The sequence below is a fragment of the Talpa europaea genome (genome assembly GCF_964194135.1).
Source record: "Talpa europaea genome assembly, chromosome: 4".
NCBI classification, from domain to species: domain Eukaryota; kingdom Metazoa; phylum Chordata; class Mammalia; order Eulipotyphla; family Talpidae; genus Talpa; species Talpa europaea.
Window position 1 is genome coordinate 111533108 of NC_140070.1, and position 21458 is coordinate 111554565.

Here is a 21458-nt window from a genome sequence, read left to right on the forward strand (position 1 = left end):
GGGTCCAATTTTCACCATTCCGAAGTCCTCAGTAATTTGACTTTAATCTCTTTGACAAGATCATTCAAGTCAAAGATGGAACTCTCTCTCAGGAAATAGACTGTGGAGAGAGAAATGTTCATTTGTTTACTTGTGAACTCATGAAGTGAGCATGCCTCCTGTCCCAAGACTAACAAGGACTATAGCATCAGCAGTACTCAGCAGCTCACACCACATGCATAATGCATTGTGGCTTAGGGATGTGGCTCAATGGCAAACACATAACTGTACTGTGGCTGGCAGTGAACTTGCTAAAGAGAAATCCAGAGGAAGATTTCTTTTTCAATCCATTTCCCATTATCCAACCTTTCTTTGGGACTTGTTTTGGTTATTGTCAGGAGTCAGATGTATTCACTGTGCTATTGCTGGCCTCATAGAGTCAACAAATCTTTTGTATCCCATGTGTGTGTTATTTAGCCTCTGGAAGTAATATCTCTTTTTGAAATATTTTTGGGATGATTCCCAAACTTTTGTAACTTGAGAACAAAGAGTAAAATATTTTTTTTTTGTTTTTTGTTTTTTGCTTTCCTGAGAGAGCAGCTGAGGTGGCTTAAATTTGTATTACTAAGTAGAATTTCACTGTTCCAGTCATGGCTGCCTGATTTATGAAGGAAAAAGAAATGACTTTGCCATATGATACTCTGCTTCCTTGAACAAAAGCCTTTAGACTGTGGGGAGACCATTCCTGACTGACAGGGCAGCTGGAAAGGAAGTAAAGAATACATGGCAATACAACAAAGAGAGAAGATAGCAGGATCCCTGCACAGGGTACTGTCACCTATCTGACTTCAGACCTAAGACAACAATAGCTCATGGTAAAAATATTCTTAAAGGATCATATCTCTTATAAAAAGACTCCTTGACCCATATTTTAAGTATTATTTTATCTCTCTTTGGAATGTCTGTGACCAGTGTATTGAAAATCATTAGGATAAATTCTAAGACTGATTCTCATTAACATTAGGAGAGACTTTGGAATGGCCCATACTATCTAAAGTTGAATTGGGCTACTTTGGATGATCATCCAATTCCTGTCACAAGGGTTATTCAGGAAAAAGGCACAGGATCACTGACAGGACTTTGTAGAGGATTCAAACATCAGAAAAAGGTGGTGATTTGACTAGGTTACTTAAGCTCTTTTTTGTTTTCTGAAGATTTAATGGTAAAAACAGTGGAAAGATACTAATTTATGATGGATTGGTAATTTACAATCTTGGCATTTTTCTCTCAGAACATGTTTTAGATTATGAAATGAAATAAAGTAACTTATTTTTTTAAAGTAGGCATTTATATTATTACTTCCATTATAGATTTGAGGCAATTAAGTTGATAGATTAGGATTTATTACTACCAAAATCAGCAAAGTAGGAGACCCCATCAGTGATCTGTGTTGTATATTTCTTCTCTCTTCAGGATAAATGAGCTACACATTTAGTGATCAAACACTGAGGCAGAGGATTGAGAGACAACACAGCAGACTAAAGACCTATCTTCATACCTTAGAGACAACTCTAAAGGAAAATATTCAGTCAAGAAATAGAATGCAGACACCCCTCTAATCCTACCATATATGCAAACACACAGTCTTCTCCATCCAAACTCTCTCTAACAGTCTAGTGGACCATGTGTCTCCAGCCTTATCCTGTGGGAAGGATTTCAGGCCAAGCAAGGATATAGCAATTATTATCTTGTCTAAAGCAGTTCTAAAAGGGTACTTCCTGAACCCCAGCCCATTGTGGGAATATTCAAAAGATTAAAATAATGAGGGCTCCAGTCTGGCCCTGTAGAATGAACCCAAGGTCAGAGAAACTAAACCAGAGCCTGAGGATGTGAGCTTTGGAAAGATCAGAAATGTTGGACCCATTCTCAAGTAGAGATATTATCTTGAGGAATAGTTCAAAGTTGTTTAAAAGGGCATGAGTAAAAATGATAAAGAGAGTTCTTGTCATAAGACTAGAACAGTGTTATTTTTACAATTTCTTATTGACATGGAAAAAATCTGGGTTGGGAATGAATTATTTTTTAGTGGGTGAAGGCAATAGTGGAGATTATACTGAAGCATACTTTTAAATTTTTCATGATTCAGTTTCTAAAATGGATTACGCTGATTATACTATGTCTTTCATCCTTGCAATTTATGTAATTTAAATAGGTAAATTAGCAAACAAGAAGTCATCTTAAAGATCATCTGGCCAACTTTTTTGTTTTGCAGATAAAGTGGCAGATTTAGAGATATTCAGAAGTTTGTTTAAGGTTACCCAGCAATGTGACAGTGGAGTCTGAACTAGTTTCCCTGTCTCTTGTATTTTAGTCTCATGCTTTCCTCATTGTCCCAGTACCTTCTTTCTTACAAGTGTAGTAAAGAAGTTCCTGCAGCTACAAAGACCTCAGGTTAAGAACGTGATGCTCTGAGCCTCCCTGGTGGCAGAAGGGGTTAAAGCACAGCACTGTGAAGCTATCTGCATCCACTGCAGCATGAGTTCAATCCCCAGCCATGGAGCTACCACATGGCGAGGCAGACCTCTCCTGTCCTGCCCACTGCGCACCCTCAGCAATGTATTTCAGTCAATCCGCCTGTTCTGTTCCCCACTCTTCTCTGGTGAATCCTTTCACCCCCCACACCTCTGGCCTATACGCCAGTTCTTGTATGCATAAATAAATAAATCTTAAAAAAAAAAAGAATGTGTGATGCTCCCTATTGAGAAGACTGATACAAATCAGAACAGACAAGAGGGCTCCCATGCTGGCACCATGACACTGGAGAAGGCTCTCAAGGATAACCATAAAGCTACTGAGCCCCCTCAGGAGAGGTCTTCTGTGCCATATGTGGGTCAGCTCCCTGGCTGGGTGTTGAACTCAGGACTTAGTAGTGATAGCACTAGATTTAACACCCTAGGCTACCAGGAAGACCCTTCTGCCCCTTCTTTTGACTCAAGCCACTAAAGGTGTTCCAAGCTCCTGGAGGGTTGGTCTATATTCATTTGAGTGTGTTTGCAATGTAAATCTCTCCTCTAGACTAATTTCCTTTTTTTTCTATTCACCAGCTTCTGCAGCAACCAAATGGAACATATTTCTACTGAAAACATTTCAGATCACTGTAGACCATGGGATATTTGATAATTTTTGGTGTTGTTTATGTAACTCAATCAAAGAATTTTGAAATATTACCACATTTTTAAAAAATCCACATGTCCTTGTAATAGTTCTATCATCATTTAGACAAGTATTTTTCAGACATTTCAAAGTCGTACATCTTTTTTTCAAATAACTTTTTTTACCGAAATAACATTCAAATCACATATTTTCATAATCAAAATACGTATTTTTTCCTAAAAGATTCACACAACTTTTATATTCTTTGTGAATCTCTCCCTAATTTCTTACCTGTAAGTAGCATATGTTTTTCTCATAAATCAGCTATTTACTTTATTTTGCCACCAAAAATTTTCCCTTGAGTGGATGATAAATTCCCAGAGGAATTCTTTTCTGGTGGAAAATAAGACTTTTCCCTATTTTTTAAAATGAGATCATATCAAAAATTTACTGCTATCTTTACCCATACCAAATTCTTGGTCTCAGTGCAATATTTCATATGCAAAAAAAATTATGAGGTAATGATTTCATTGACTTTTAATTTTTCTTTTCCTCATAGAGAATTTTCAAGCCACCAGTGTTTGGCAGCCAGAACCATTCCATTTAGCCTCTGTTTCTGGAAAAGGTATTTGACAACCCAGCAGCATGCAAAGCCAGGGTTGTTAAAATCATCATTTCCCTAAAGGATGTCAGCAATCCTAAGGGGAAATATTTACAAGGAAAATCTGTTTTCTTGTTGGATTTTTCAGATTTTATTTGTCTATTTTTCTCTCCTTACATGTCTCACTCTTGTCCCATTCCACGTGGCAACAAGACACATCCACTTGTCTTTCCACAAGCGAATCCATCATTTAGTATCAGACAGAAGTCTGTGTGTTTAAGTAAATGTCTTCAGTTCATCAGCATTTATTTAAAGTTTCTCAAAGTTATCATGAGGGAATTTATTTTTCCTTTTAAAAAATGCTTAAGAGGCTTGGTGTGGCCTGATGTGGCCCCGGAGCAGGGGACCCTCTGCTTCTGGGGACTGCATTATGCTGCAATCTCTTAAACCGTACAACATATATACATTTCATATATATATATGTTTACATATATATGATGAGTATGTATATTATCAGTGACTTGCTCATAGTGGCTCATCAAGCACTTTCAGTAAGTGCTTGATGACTGGAAATTATAAACAGAATTTCATCTTATTATTATTGAGACCCCAAGATGAGTCATAGAGGATCAAGCACCAGAAATAAAGCAACCAATCAGAAAGGTAAACAGCTTTTTCTGAGTTGACTATACCTTCAAATTCAGTGGGAAGTTAGTGCTGTTTTGTGTTTTCTACAAGTGAATTAATTTTTGTTTTAGCATGTATAATTTCTCAAACTTCTTCTTCTGCATATTGATGAATAACTTCTCCAGGACTGTGCCTGTAAAGAAATAATAGAGAACCCAGACATGGCACTGGATGCTTGTAATTTGTGAGCGGAACCTCAGGGCTCTGTCAAAGCATGTATGATTTGGTTGTTCATGGTAGGCATGGCAAAAGAAATGATGTCTCATGACCAAAGATGAGTAAGAAATAATCAGACAAAATTTGTTAGGAGAATTTCTAAGAAAGAGAATCCTGTAAACTCAGAGGGGAGAGAGTGACTGCAATTGAGATGAAATTCACTGAAATCATAGTGTAGAGAGCAATGAGGGATAATGAGATGTGAGTCTGGACAGGTAAACTGGTACCAGTCACGCCTGAGCTTGTGAGTCAAGGGAAGGAATTTGAACTTTGTCCTCAGACCAGTGGGGAGCCTTTAAAACATTTAAATCAGGGGAAAGAAGATCAGATTTACATTTTACACAGATCTCTCTGGCCTGGATGTGATAAATGGATTGTGGGGGAGCATTAGTTTCACAAGAAAGTTCCCCCAAGCTATTTTCCTTTATGCTTTTAAATGTTATGCTCTTTATGGGTGTACACACACACACATTCAGAAATTCCCTTGTCTTATTTAAATTACATAAATCAAATTTGCTGGTGACATTAGCAGATCTTCTTTCAAGATTAATCCTTTTCTTTCCTGAAATATTAAGGAAATTATGAAAAACCTCAACTTTTGCTTACTTTCTCATTCTACTTCCGCTTCTGTTTCTTCATAACACAAATATACCATGTTTTTGTTTTTGAAGATCAGAAAAACATGATAAAAATTAAGATTAGTTAGTAATTAAGTCCTAAATTAGGCCTCCTACCTCCCTTGAACACAGCTATTATTAACATTTGCTATATCAAATTTTAATTATGAATTTATAGTACATAAATGGGTTTATATTATAGGGTTTATACAGTCTGCTTTTTTTTCCTCAAACATATATCATAAGCATCTTTGCATGTTTAATTATCCTCAATGGGCATATATTCTACCATGTGATTATGCTGTAATTTAGTTCATCCCTATTGTTAGAAGCTTCATTTGTAATTAGAGTTTCTAGAGAGTCTTAGACATTCTACTTCACAAAATTAAGATGACATTTCTCAGGCAGACTTTTCTTTCAGTGGCTGGTATTTTTCATCATTTTTCAGTAACTTCATGAGATAATCAAAATAATACCAGAAAACTGTCTGCCCTTTGGGGATTTTTTGCATTAGGAAAACTTTTTACTTGCAATAAATAAAAGGGGATAGCTTAAAGGAAGAATCTTAAGAAAAGTCTTTTTTAGAATAAATCAAAAAGGAAGGTTAAAGTACCATAAGTAGAAACAGATGTACCACGTCAGACTACCTAAAAGAGAAGATTCATTTGCCTTGAATTTTTAGTCTTATCTCGAGAAATTATAAAGGAAACTGGGTATTTTGTTTTTTGTTTGGAACTCTGTTTTTGTCTTGACCTCATTTCCCACCCCATTTTAATGTCAAAATCGGACAAACAAAGCCATTTAAAAGTTTAAAGTTAGCTTCACTGAGATACTAATATCTGCCCAGACTACATATGATGACTTAAGATAATATATGCTAAATTTCTAAGATAAGGGGTGGGGTAATGTTGATTTTATATATATATATATATATATATATATTCTTCTCTTTGAAATATGCACATTGTATCCAGGCATTTGCTATTATATTATTTTCCACTAGACCTAGGAGTAGATAGAGGAAACTTTAAGTTCCCATTCTTCTCACTTTTATTCTTATAGATCTCAGCAGCCTCCAGAACAGGAAAGCATAACATTAGTAACTGCTGATTCATAAGTTCCTATAGTGATTTTCTCAGTTGATATGAGTCCTAGGGCAAAGATTATTGAAAATGTAGCATAATCTCTGGACCACACTCTCTCTAAGTAGAGTCAAGCGAGAAGTCAGAGTGCTTTCAAATGAAGAGTATGAATACTGCTAAATTATTTTGTAATAGGATTGCATGTTCTGGGTAGAAAGCGAAGAGGTGGCAACTCCCATATGGAAGGCTATGCTCACATTATTGACATGGCTGGGATTTCTCTTTGGTTTAAAATCAGACATGTTATAGAGTCTTTAAAATATCAATGACTTTAGATTAACAGAAAGTGGATCTTCCAAAACTGGGAAATGTAATAATCTAGCACTTTATTAGGATACCCAATCAACAAAATACTCAGGACTCAAGGGCAGTGGAACCTGATTAGAAGGAACAACATAAACTGACAGCTGCCGATCAGTGGAATTGATCTAATGTGGCTGCCTCACTCCAGATCTCACTAGTACAACTAAGTTACCTAGATATCTTTTCCAATGGGGTGGAGATGTTCTGAAAGGGAATTTCAAGATTCAAATCACACCATTGCTCAGAAATTTTCTTATGCTTCCCCAATTTGTGATAATGTATGCTTGCATTGAAAACTCCACTCCATTTTGTCTTCAGCCTACATTTGCTGTATTCTGAACTACTCTAAACCCCATTCTCTATACTTGTACTGCCAAGAAACTAATCCTCATACATGAATGATGCTTTCTTTGGTGTCTAACCTTGTGATATGTCCTTTCTGGCCAAGTGTTTTTTTTTTTTTTTTTCTCCTCCATTGAATCCTACCAGTTTTGTTGTTGTTTACTTCTTTTATGGTCCCCTTCTTAACCCTGAATTATAGGTATTTGTTTAAAACCCACCCTGCCCACAGATTAGCTACTAAAAGGCAGGAATTGTCTGTTTTGTCCCTGTGGTTCCCACCCATCTAATACCCAACACGAGATTCTCATTAACTATTGATCAGATTATTCTGAAAGATGAAGTAGAATAGCCAGAGCTTCAAAGATACTAGCAATATACAGCTTATGGTATCCTGTGCAGAGAAAGTGTGAACTTTGGTTTCCATGTATCAAAGTTCATACTGGGAGATTTTCTTAGTACAGAATAAACATGCAGTTGTGAAACTTTACCACAATGTAACATAAGGGGAAGGAAGCCAATGTAAACCAACAGTATGTGCAAAGTCCAAATCAGAAACTCAGAACTTTTTTTTGAACAACTGACTATACTTTTGCAGTCTATTTGATATGATTTTTCTAGGTTATGATTCAATTCAAACCTATCTCTTCATTTGAACACAATTCTACAGTTATCTTCTATCCTCATTAATGGTCACTTTGCAACTTTAATTTAACTTATCCTGAGTGGTACTGTTTCTGATTCTGAAATGATTTATTTTGGGTGTTACTTTTTTTTTAATGTACATTTGTTCCAATGGCACACTCTTCATTTTCCTACTGAATAAGGATAATCGACCACTCAGACACAATTAAATACACTAAGAAAATCACTAACTTTGAAATTAGAAATCAGGTGCTGGGGTCCATCATTGCTATTAAGATCCATGTAGCTCTAACAACAACGTCTCACTCTATATATTTCAGTTATCCTATTCAGAAAAAGATAATAGAGTAGAAGAGGAAGTCTTATACCAAATGATCTCTAAGGAGCATTTCAGTTTTTTTACGTTTTGGGATTCTGGTTTCATATAAATGATGATTTTAGAATTAAAAACATTTAATTAAAGTTCATGCAGATTGCTATCTAATTTATTATTTATTATCTATCTATCAACAAAATAGAACTTAAAAAACTGATTAAGTGTTTGAACCACTCTGAAGTAGTAGGATGGATTAAAGAGTTTGAAAAAATGTAGAATGCAGTATCACATTCATGGAGATTAACTATCACAGAATCATATTGAAAATTCTGAAAGTCTTCCTCTAATTAAATATTTTAATTTTTAATAGAGTTTATCTTACACTTAATTAACTACTTATTTTTCTAAGCCTTATGAACATTCAAGGGAATGTACTTCATAACAAGATAAAGGCTAACTACAAATTCAAAGACATTTTTTTCTGATTTTCTGGTTGCTCTGAATCATTTATGATGAATGATTGATTGTGTCCTCATTCTGGGACCTCTCCTCTTTGCCTTCTCTGGTTCAAAGACTCCTTCCGTGCCTCTAATAAAGACCTTATCTAACACTCAAATAAGAATCTCCCCAGTGAAGTTTCATCATCACTAAGAAGAGGTATTCCTTTGCATGTTCTCCCATAATATCTAGCACAACCTATTTCAAAATGAAATGATTATTTTCTCCAACCCACAATGAAAGTTTGCAACAAACTAAAAACTACTGATTTCCATTGATATTCCTTCATATTCCTAATTGACAGACTTTGAAATGTTAAGGATCCCTTAACTATTACATTCCCTTTAACTAATGCAATGGACTGAATTATCTTCTCCAAAAGTTGATGTCAGATATCTAACTCTCAAATGTGGCAACTCATTGGAAACAAGGAAAAGCATTTTAACCAGAACAGGACCTTTCTGGCACTCTTATCTCAGATGTTCAACCCCTGTGAGAAAGTATCTGTTGTTTAAGCCAGATACTTCACCAAATATATACAAATGGTAAACAAACATATAACGAAAATACTCTACATCATATGTCATCAGGGAAAAGCAAATTAAAACAATCAATTATCAGTACAAAACTATTAGGCCAAAATCCAGAATGCTGTCGTCATCAAATGCTGGCAAAGATGTGGAGCAATCAAAATGCTCATCCATTGCTTGGTAGGAATGCAAAATGGGAGCCCACTCCAGCAGACAGCTTGGTTTCTTACAAAATCTCAGCTTTGCCATAATATCCAACAATCAAACATCTTGGTATTTGACTAAAAAAGTTAAAAACTAGAGTTACATCTTCTCTTTTCAAGAGTAAAGATGAAAACACCTCAGAGATCAAATATTCCCATAATCCATTTGTGCACAACCTTGTTTTCCATTACTCTGCAATCTAGACCTCTCATATGAGCTTGGGCAGCCAAATTATTCAACCATGAAATCATCTGGGTCATTCCTGTCTCTCCCTGTTTGTACTATTCTTCATCTGAGACATCCACAGTTTCTGTTCTTTAAGACCCAGGTTTGTCCCACTGCCTCAATAAGGCCTTCCCTAAACCTTCCAGGTTGCTGAGCTTTCAGATTTCTGCCATTCTATTGCACAGTATTATCTGTTCTCCACTCACTCTCCCCTCAAGTTCTATAGAACTTTAGTTCCTGATAGTCTGCATGTTTCTGTCTACTAGACTATTTAATAAAAGGTCAAGCATTTTATTGCACCACTTTATATCTTCAGACAGCCTCTATTACAGTTCTTTTTATAGCAGAATAGATCAGCAAACACTGTTACACAAACCATATATGTACAGACGCACCTCTTTAAAATAACGGATTAAAATCCTAAATGTGTATCTGTGAATCTTTTAATAAAAGGTATAGATTCTAACCATTGCCCTGGCATTAATTTTCTCTGCAAATATTTTCTCCCTGTGAAACAGAGGAGTGAGACTATATGAATCAAAAGGTCTTTTGAACCCTAATTACTTATGGTAAATCAAAGCGAGGCTGCATCAGACCTTCTGTAGCAAAGTGCCACAGAAGTAACAGAACTGATGCTACTTGACGTGTTCAGTAAGTATGTGGATTCTCTCCAAACTTTAACCTTCTCAGAAATTCAGATCGACTGGAACTTCTTTCCAGTAGAGTCTGTTGGCTGAGGTACAGAGAAAATGTTTGGATTTTATATTTAACCTGTATGTATGGCAAGGATATTTAATTTACAATACAGTCTGAAGGTTATTGGTATGGCTTAATGCTTTAAAATAAATAAGTGCAGGTGTGATGCCAGAAGAGTTTATGAAACACTGAAAGAATTCTATGATCAAAACCCATCTCTTTAATAAGACCATGTGGTCTGTCTGTTTAGAAACACCCATTAGTCAGCTTGATGAGTTAAACACCTAAAGGAGCCATCATCTTTTCTTGAACTCCCCTCCAAGAGGGGTCTTTGGAATGAAACTCCCTCTGGCTTGCAGCCATGTACATTCCTTTACATAAGCTGAAGTAAAGATTGTGAAATATGTTTTGAAGTAAATTTCCCTACCCCATAGAGCAAAAATTTATACTCTCAGAGGCACATGGCATATTTTGACCAAAAATGTACAGATGGGAAGGCTTTTGATTTGCTTGTATGCTTTTCCTATATTTCTCACAGTGGAATGGTTTGGGTAGGTGCTGCAGGGGGTCTTGTTGCCCCAGCCAGATAGGATACTGACAAGCAGCGAAGCGAAAGGGCCTCACACCGTGGGGCTGAAGATCTGGCATCCCTTTGCTTTTTGTTCTTGGTCATAGAGAGAGAAAATTTTATCATAAAGTATATTAGGCAATAAATAATATGTATCAGCATACTGTAAGTAAATGGCACGGAAAATTGTCTATTTAGAAATTAGTTATTAAACAATTTGGCCCACTTGACAATGGGAGATGGTTTGTTGTGCATGCCTGACAAGCAATCCAGCACAACAGTTGTAGTGGGTCCTTCTTTTACCTTCTTTTGAAGTTTCTTGGTAAGTTTTTAAATGAAGCTATTTGAGTAAGGTGTTTCTAGGTAAAAAAAGTTCTGATAGCTGAGTAGCAGCCAGTCCCTGGCTGAAGGCCATGCGAATAAGAAAAGTCTTTTCTTGCTTAGGCTTTAGCTGATAGGGATGTACTGGCAGCTATCTATTGTCTTAGGTTATTGTTTAGCTGAAACAATGAGTTCTAGTGTAAGGCTTAGTTTTTTATTAACCTTGAAGGTTGCCTTCTTACTGAAAGCACCTAGTGGCCAAAAGCCTATGGGAAAAGGGATGCACTGATTGTTTCTGCTTTGTTTCTATGCACATGATAATGTAATCTCACTGTTTGCTAAAAATGTATAAATAAAGAACCTGCTGAGCCTCTCTGCAAAAGATACTTGCACCTCATCCAGGGTCAGCGTCTCCTCACTACCTCATCCCCTTCCCCTCAGCCCCTTAATGTGTCACCTAGGCCATCTCATTCTTTCAGGAACCCCTGACACGACATTTTGCCGGAGGCTGGTCCCCGGCATGTAAGATGTTTAATTTGTTTGACAAACACAAAATATAAAGGAGATAAGGATATTAGAAATTGTAATGAAGGCATTTTTCTGTAAGCTCACTAAAGCTAAAGATCTCCCTAAATTATTGATTTTGTCAGATTATCTCCAATGTTTTCCTAGCAACATTACAATTTTTAATAAGTAAAGTACAGTTTATCACTTCTTTTCTTCTTTTCTCTGACCCCCTGTTGGCGGAGGTACAGAGAAAATGTTTGGATTTTATACTTAACCTCTACGTATGGCAAGGACTCATGGTGAATTTGAGAGAACCAGCAGATAACCCTGAACTTTGATACTCAACCTAATCCTTCTTGCTTCTTGACAAGCACGTTATACCTGTCACTTTGTTATTTCATAAAACAATGGTAGAAGCACACAAAAAAGTTTTGAATTTTTTTCTTCATTTTCTTAGAATCAATCTTCATTTTCTCAGAAAAAAAATCAATCATAGGTCCTATCGCACAATCTCACTGTTAATTTTTGAAGGTTATCTTAAAAGCAGAAGATGTAGATTTGCAGTTAATTACCATTTTACATCCTATTTGACAAATAAATTCAAATTATCGCAACTTTGTACAGTTTGGGAGAAAGAAATGCAATCTGACTGCTGATGGCTGCAGAGATAGAACTGTAGTTGTGAGCAATTAGCACACTGGCTGTTGACTAAAGAAGCGATGGCCAGCTAGAACTTTTTAATGGGTCACTAGGGAAAGACAACATTCATCTCCATTTATCATAATGAAAACCAGGCAGAAGCAAAGCATGAGTGAATGGTTAGAACCACGAAGTTTTTTTTTTGTTTGTTTGTTTTTTTTTTTTTTGCCGTAAAGTTTATAAAGGGCAACTCAATCTGTCCCAGAACTAGCTTCTACATGCTGCTGTGGAGCAGTGTTTGTATCCTAATCAGCCCTCATAAATAATGCTCAACTGTTTCTGCACTGTGCCTGATGTGAAGTAGAAGTTCATCTTCCAGTTTTTTAAAGAATTTCACTCCCTTTTTGAGTAGATACACAGCAAATGACTTATTTATTTTTTTTGATAGTATTGCATATTTATTTTTATAGATAGTATTACAAAGTGGTTTGCACACTGGATAATATACCAGAATAAATTCTTATTATGTTAGTAACTGCCTCATGACCAAGATCAAGACTACCACACCAATATGGGGGTCGCAAAAGAGAGGAATACAGTTCTGAGTTTCCAAAAACACTGCACTTACACTTATTTTTCAAAATCAGACACAAGCAAGATTATTTACACTTTAAAGTGATGACTACTATAACAGTCACGGAACATTAGCAAAATGCAATATGAAATGAGCGACATCTGCCATCCAAAAATTTTTTTGAACAGGATTAAAGCTGTGTTTCCAAAAACAGTAGCAGGAAACTAATGTCAGAGAGGTCTTGGCCCAAACCTTCTTTTCGGTAACCATTAGTCATCCTCTGACACCTCAAGGGAGCGAGCTGGACAACATACAGCAGAGGTTAAGATTCCTGACCCATAGTTCAGTCTTACCTCGTCCTAACATTTAAAATTCCAATTAGTAACATGCCAATTCATGACAACTATTAATTTCATTGGATCTTTGGAAGATCTTACTTGAACACTTTCCACCACTTTGGTAGTGTTCTCTCCTCCCTATAGAGAAGGAATCTGAGTCTCGGCTGTTCTTGGATTAGGAAGTTAGGCAAACATAGACAACAACTTGAGGGATTTTGTCCAATTAAGCAAGCACTTATTTTTGGCTAGTACTTTGATTTTTTTTATAATTATTCTTATTTCTAAAAGAGATCAAGGACTTTTTGTTTTAAATAGATTCTAATCCAAAATAGCTTGACTAAAAGTTCTGCTCCTTCACTCTAGTGTTTTTCTCACACTGAAAGATGGTTTTTATTTAGATAAGAAACTGTCTACAAATTTAGCTGACAGAATCTGATGTTCCACTGAGTTCATAATGGTAACCTCGACAACAGTCACTGGTTACCATCGTTGTTTAACATTTATTGTAAACATCAATTTAAAACTTTATACTAGAGTGTTTAGAAAGAGCAAGAACCTATTAAGCAGGCACAAAAACATAAGTAATTGAAGGAAGAGCATAAACAGCAAAAGAAAGGAAAGTGCTTTCAAAATACATTTTATTACTTTCCAACATCACAGAGAAAATCTTGCTCTTTAGAAATGTCATTTCCCATCTAATACTTACTGGATAGCATTTTGAAAGTGGTAAATATTTACTTATAACCATGACTACATTTCAGACTTACATTCCATAAATAAAAAGATAAGTTCATTTTCAACATTTGCGTGAATGGCTAACTTAGTGGATTTATGTGTCTTTAAAGCTAGAGATCTCTAAATTTTCTACATTGAGAGGGAGGAAAGTTTTTAATAACTAGAAATTGCCCTCACTACAGAAGTTTATCTTTTGAGTAAATTGTACCTTTTTTGTATCCAAAAGGTCTTCAAGTTATCTTACTAAAGTGATTATTTGTATAATTCAATTTTTTGACCTGCAAACAAAAACTCAAAGAAAATAGGAAATATACCATCTCTACTTTGATATTCTAGAAATCAAACATTACAGTTACTATATATGAAAATAAAATTTAGTTCTGAGCTTCCTAGTAGTCAAGACAATAAAAGCATAATATATTATGCAGTATTCAATATCTGGTAAAATTAATTTTGTAAATTTTAAAAGAAAAACAATTACTTTCTATAACTGAATTCTGAAAATAATTAAAAAAAATGGATCTTGTTATAACTTATATTTACAGCATAAAATATGGTTACATGACCAGAAATAGTGAAATAAGAATGCAAGTTTTTTGAATCTCTAAATATCTGATTCCAAGTTTAAGGTTTTTCGTAAAATAAGACTGAATTCTCATTTTACAGCCTTGTATTTATATTTCAAACGCTTGAAGTTACAGGATTTTGTTTAATTCAGTAGCTCAAATAAACAGCTTTCAAATTTGATGGCTCTTTATTTTTATTCTTTTAATACATTGTTCATTTTTAAAAAAAAATTAGTTGGTTTTTGAAGGAAGGTTAACTGTGACTAGGCAAAAATTTGAGGTGAATTTGGAGACTTTATAATTTGTTGTAATATGCAAAAAATGATTTGTGTCACCATTGTTTAAATAAACCAAAAGTTACTATATAAAAGAAACACTAAAGAATTTAGTCCATGAATTTTTAATGCCTGGCATAGCATACATGCTGTAATCTGGGAACGTCCTTTCTCTCCAGCTAGTGTGTTTATGTAACTATGTAAGAGTTCTGCTGTGGCTTAGAAACAGGATGTCTTCAGTGTCAACTTACATGCTTGACAGGCGGTAAGAAACCTCACATGGGTTAAAAATTCTCTCCACTAGCTATTTTGTGAAATTTAAGCAGAGCCAAGACAGAAAGTATAGTGCTTCATCAAAATAAAATGCATGCTATTGGATGAATTCCCAAAGTTAAGTCAGTGAAAGTAAAGAAAGAACTCCCTTCTTTATTGAAAGTGATGATATTTTTAGTAGAAGAAAGGAAAGTACTTATTTCATCTTGATATTTTATACTGATTGTATCTTCTGATAATAGAAAATAATCCTTAATTTTCTATTTCAGAAGTATATAGTGTTTTCTATATGTTTTAATGTGCTTTAGTATTAGCCCCTTTCTTTCTTGCACATGCCTCACAAGCTGTTCTAAATTTCATATTCAAAATATTTGAGCTTCATATTTCTCCTAATTCAGAGGAAAGGAAACTTGTATATATTTTCCTTAAAATATGTTTGGAAAATTTAGAATTGTTTCCTTCTGTTCTATGTGCTTTTGCCTTTTGAATTGAGAAACATCACTATAGCAAGAATAAGCAAAACGGAGAGGAAGAGAAAGGAATGGAGGAAGAGGAACGGAAAAAGTAGGGGCACTGGGGCATTGTCCTATTTTATTTTACAAAGGAAAAGTATTATCTGTGACCTGTAGTGTTTTTCTGCTTGCTATGAAAATCTATTTTCCCCAAAGCAGTCTGGATTATCTTTTTAAAATATACATTAGATATCATGTAACATTTTTTGATGATTTCCCATTGCACTTAGAGTAACATTAATAATCTTTACCAAAATCTACAAGTGATTTGTCCTTCAACTTTTCAAATCTCTTTTTAGTCTCTGCTCTGCTTTTAAAACACACCAAGAATTTTTCTACCTCAGTGTCTTTTCACTTGACTTTCCTTTGCCTAGAATGTTCTTCCTCCTATTCTGCTCATGACTGGTTTCTCAACATTTAGTTCTCAGCTCAAAAATCCCATTGTAGAGCAGTCTTTCTATACTGTTTTATCCAACAGAGTCTTCCTTTAAGTCCAACACAAGCAAGATCTCACAGTATTTTTTGTTAATATATTTTATATGGCATTTAGCACAATCTAAAATATTTTTGTTATTAATTTATTTACTTAAGACTTGTCTTCTTAGATGAGACTGGAAACACTTAGAAAACTGTTGTAGCCACATGGGTGTTCTCATTGACTATCACAGTGTCTGGCATAGATTCAGTGCAAAATAAATATTTGCTGCATAAGTAAATGAATGAAGTAAACTATTTGGGTGTGACTGGAATACTGGGCCTATGTGTGTTTTTGTGAAATTGGGAGGTGGTAAGTTATAAAACTCATGTAAGTTCTTCTGGAACCCTTCTAGGATGTATGCAAATTGGCAGAGAGGAGGAAGTTATGGTAGAAAAATGGGGCAGAGCTAATGATTTTTTTAGTAGTCCATGTATATTCATGAACTATTCCTTTATTATTAGCTATGGAAAAACGTGTGTCAGAGTCTCATTCAACTTGCCAATTCAAGGACAAAGTAACTTCTGAATGTTAGGAGAGTGTTCAATAGTCAGCGTTCATTTCCATTTTCACACAGCATAACATACATACATACATGCATGCATACACACATACATACATACATATATATATATATATATATATATATAACATCATCCTTCATTTTTTTACAATGTATGATTTCCCCATGAAATTCCCACTACCAATTGACTGTGCACCATCACCGTAGTCCCTTATGCTGTTCCCACCCCTGTCCTGATCCTTCTCCCTCCTCCTCCCCTGCAGAATGTCTCAGTTCTTCACAACCTGAGATGAGATGAAATGACCAAATGTTTCCTGAAGACATTGTCTTTCTAGTATATCCGTATCTCAGTAGATCAGTGGTTTCCATTAAAAGTTTGATATTGTTATCAAAGCCATTCTCTTTTCCTCAGTTGCTCTTCATTTTGCAATTTATTTTCTTAATGTTTAGAGCAACCCTTACTTTAGAGTTACCATATTCTCTGATTTAGTTTATTTCGCTTTCAAAGCAAATCCAGGTTGGAGCCATTAAATGTAGTTTGCTTTTGTGGATCCTTGTTTCTGTGGAGCAATGGGTAAATCTTTTCTTAATTCAACATAGTACTTGCAAGACCTTGTCATAATCTCCATTCAATATTATGACTTTATATGTAGCATATACATGTTCATTTTTTCCCTTTCCTACCACTTCAGCTGTGTGCATTTAATTTCTAAATTTCAGTGTGAAGACAAACTTCTAGTTAAAATAATGGTCTTTTTTATAGGCCCTGGAAGCCAATTCTAGTTTCCTGAACTGGTTCACAATAATTTAAAAAACATGACCTGTTCATGAATAAGGTTTATGGTTTAACCTTCAGTCATGGAATCTTCTTTATATTTGTATTCGGAAAGATGGCATTTTGTCTTATACTGGATTATAAATGGGAAAAACACTAAGCAATAAAAACATTGTGGTCAAATTAAAGGAAAATAACTAGTTGTTAACCTAGGCTGACAGTTTTCAGGATCTCCCGAATTTCATTCACCGATAATAACCAGTGTGGGAAACTCAGTGCAATGGATGACTTCAGAATTATTATTCAGCTTACATCCTTATATTTTGTAGCTTGTGAAACACACAAAATAAGCCTTTTGATTTGTGTGTAAAATATTTATTCATTAAAAGTTTTATATCTCTCTTTTTAGACATATCATAGACACCACTTAATGAGTAAGGTGGAAACCAAAAATTAAATACTATGATCCCTATCTTCAGAGGGACCTATTAGGATAAAGAAATATTTTTAGATAGATGTAGTCTATGACAGGGTATAAATGCCAGCAGAAAAATAGAGATAATATAATATTGCTGTGCTTAAAAATAGTTATAGAGTTGAGAAAGTATCTATTAGAGGAGGTGGGATTTCAGCTTAGTTTTATAGGATGTGTTAGATTTCAATAATAAAGATTGAGGGACAAAGGCTCTCTAGGTGAGTGGAACTCCCTAAGCAAAGGTATGAAGTAGGAAAGTGAACACCATAAATATTTATCTTCTGTCAACTTTAACGTCCAGTGCTGTAAAACCAGTATGTCATTGCTAATCTGTTTTACTCATAAAGTTTGGCTTTAACTGGAGTCAATTTCTATCAACCACAAGTACCTACAATAGCCTCATAAATTATGTGTTCATGAGATTTATAGACTACACCTTTCATTAATGAGAGCACATTTTTATATCCTTGAAATTGATGGATCATTTATAAAATGTACTCTATGTTGGAGGTTGGAGCTTTAGTGACTTTTGAAGACCATTCATATATGTTATATGATTAAATCCTTCCATAATCCTATGTAATAGGTGGTGATATGGGATTTTTTTTTTTTTTTGGTGATATGGATTTTTATGAACATATTTTTTTCAAAAGAAAAAAAACAACAAAGTCACAAATGTTTAAGTGAATTTATCCAAGTTCTCTGAGATAAAAAATAAAGACACACACCTTAATTAAAACCTATTTAAATATCTTTGTATTTGTCACTATGAAGAAGTCCATACAATTTGTATTCATCTGTTTTGGTGTGTAGGAAATAGAGAAAATTGAGCTATAGAAAGGAACTATATCTAAAATATTAGTAATTTTTGACAGTCAAAAATCATGCTGGGAACACAAAATTAGGAACAAAGGTGACAAAGGGAACTCATTTCCGGCAGGATTTAGTGGAAGGAATGCCAGTAACTATGCATCAACTATGTGCCCCCAAAAAAGTAAAAGAAATGCTCTTCCTCTTACTAGACAAGTTAAAGATTATAGACCTTAAAATAAGACAGCTCTGTCTTGAGGATCAAGATTAAGTATCTGTCACAGATGATAGTGATTAGGGACTTGGGAAACTTTTACTTTCCAATTTATACTAATTCTTTTTTGTTTGGTTTTGTTTTGTTTTTATGACTTACCCGAGTTTTTACTATTAGATGGTACACACTGTGTACACTCCAGTAACTCACAGCTCCCAGGAAAACCTTCTTATATTTAACCCAGTATAATACCTGTGGAATTCCATTGCCCATTCTACCAGGCTCTCAGAGTTTGTTGTTATACAGCGTTTTTGCCAGGAACCTACACTGTCTTCATTCACATACAAAGAGTTGTCAAAGAGAATGTTTTTTTGTCTTTGGTTTTTCATTTTTCTTTTTTTTCTTTTTATATTCCCCATACAATACAATTGCACCCCCCATATTTTGGCCCCAAGCTCTCCTTTCCCCGCCCCCACATAGTTTGTCTCTGGTTCATAGTTGTTTGTTGATTTTGATTTTTTCTTTCTTATAGCTATTCTTTTTCCTGGCCCCTTATTTAGGTTTTCTAGATTCCTGCTATGAGTGAGACCATCCGGTATTTTTCTTTTTCTTTCTGGTTTATTTCGCTGAGCATGATCCCTTCCAGCTCCATCCATACTAATTCTTTTTTTTTTTATTTATAACACTTTATTTAAAATTAAAGTTTAATTAAACAGATATACTCTCTCTATACTTACTGATAGTAGTGGATTAAGTTTTCTTTTTTTTTTACTTTTTTTAAAATAAATTTTATTTTTATATTCCCCATACAATTGCAACCCCCTTATTTTGACCCCAATCCCTCCCCTCCCCACCCCCAACCCCCCATAGAGTGTCTCTGGTTCATAGTTTTTTGCTGATTTTGATTTTCTTAACTGGGCAGACCAGTTGAATCTTACACCTTGTGATTTTATATTTACTTGTTCAATAACAGTGAGTCTTCGTTTCTTCCTACTTCAAAATATATCAAATGTGCAGACCTCTTCTGTAGCCCACTGCTCCCCTCAGCAGTGTACTTCGTCACTCTGCCTGTTCTACTCTCCGCTTTGGCTCTGGTGAATTCTCTCACTCTCCCGTGCCTCTGACTGTACCCAGTGCTTGTATAAATAAATAAATAAATCTTTAAAAAAAAATCAAATGTACTTGAATTTCACCCTGAAAAAACCCACTAATGTGAATACCTACTTTTCTGATATGGAGTAAATGGATCTGATTGTGAGCATTTTCCATGAGTAAAGCGTATGGAAAATGTCTTAAATTGTGTAAATTTAACTTCATTTTGTCCCCCAAAATGCATCATTAGGAGGAGATTTATGATTTGGTGTGGTGGTTATTAAGAATTCTTCCTTTTGGGCCTCCCCTGGTGGTGCAGGCGATTGAGCACCGCGCTGTGAAGCTGTCCGCAGTCTCTGTAGTGCCAGTTCGATCCTGGCCGGCTGGTGAGGGCCCCACATGTCGCAGCAGACCTCTCCTGTTGCTCCCGCTGCTCCCCTCAGCAGTGTATTTTGTCAGTCTGCCTGTTCTGTTCCCGCTCTGTCTCTGGTGAACTCTCTCACCCTCCCACACATCTGGCCTGTAGCCCGGTTCTTGTATAAATAAATAAATAAATAAATCTTGAAAAAAAAAAAAAAGAATTCTTCCTTTTGTAAAGATTTATTTTTATTTATTTATACAAGCACTGGGTACAGTCAGAAGCACAGGAGGGTGAGAGAATTCACCAGAGCCAGAGCAGGGAGCAGAGCAGGCAGAAGGACCGAAGTACACTGCTGAGGGGAGCAGCGGGCGGCACGAGAGGTCTGCGCGCCATGTGGGACCCTCCTCCCGTGGCCGGGGAGCAGCCGGGGATCGAACCGGTGCTGCAGAGGCTGCGGGAAGCTTCGCAACCCAGCGCTCAACCGCTGCGCCACCGGGGAGGCCCAAGAATTCTTCCTTTTGTATCAGAATCAAATTTGTAAATTAGAAATCAAAAAGGAGTGTGGTAGTAGGGTCTTTTATGTTCTGTATGAAGCATCTTATCTGCACTGTAATAATATATTCCTTTCAACTTTTCATTCCTTACTTCCTAAAACCTGAGAACAAATTTGGCAGAGCCGGAGATATACCCAGTATCATTCTTTGGAAAAGCATAGGTTTGTGTATGCAACCATTGTCATGATTAAAGACAAAGTGATCAAAAAGAAAAGATGGGGGAAAAAAGGACAGAAATGTTGAAAGTGTGAATTAAAAGTAGCAAAACATTGGCAGTATTTTGATTAATTATCAAATAAACAGAAGCATATAGTTTTGTTTTCCCTGAAAACACAGATGGCTTAGGAAAAACAGGGAAGCAGTTTAACAAAGCATATCACTTTAAAAACTGTTTCTTTAACCTCCTGCCCTCTAATATGGTGGTTGAGTATAGTGAATGTCAGCTGGAACCTGACCTTGCCACTTTCAAGCTGTGAGATCTTGGACCAACGCTGGTTTAGAAATGTTTGCCTTCATATGGTCTTTTTTCCCCCCACAGCTTAACCAGCTGGAAAAGGCAGTAGAAGCAGCCCATACATTTTTTATGGCCAACCCTGAGCACATGGAAATGCAGCAGGACATCGAGAACTACAGAACAATGGTGGGCGTTGAAGCATTGCAGTTGGTAGATCGAGAAGCCAAACCACACCTGGTGAGCTCTGGGGCCCCCTGCCAGGACCT

At 35.7% G+C, this 21458-nt stretch overlaps 1 protein-coding gene across 1 annotated transcript in view; it reads left to right on the forward strand.

Moving 5' to 3' along the window:
• The window catches only part of P3H2 (prolyl 3-hydroxylase 2), a gene marked incomplete at both ends in the record, with an annotated part of 139987 nt that overhangs the window by 84698 nt on the left and 33831 nt on the right, over positions 1-21458 (forward strand). The window contains one exon of the mRNA XM_084232347.1: positions 21277-21429. Coding sequence (XP_084088473.1) covers positions 21277-21429 — 153 coding nt within the window. The remainder of the gene's footprint in view (positions 1-21276; positions 21430-21458) is intronic.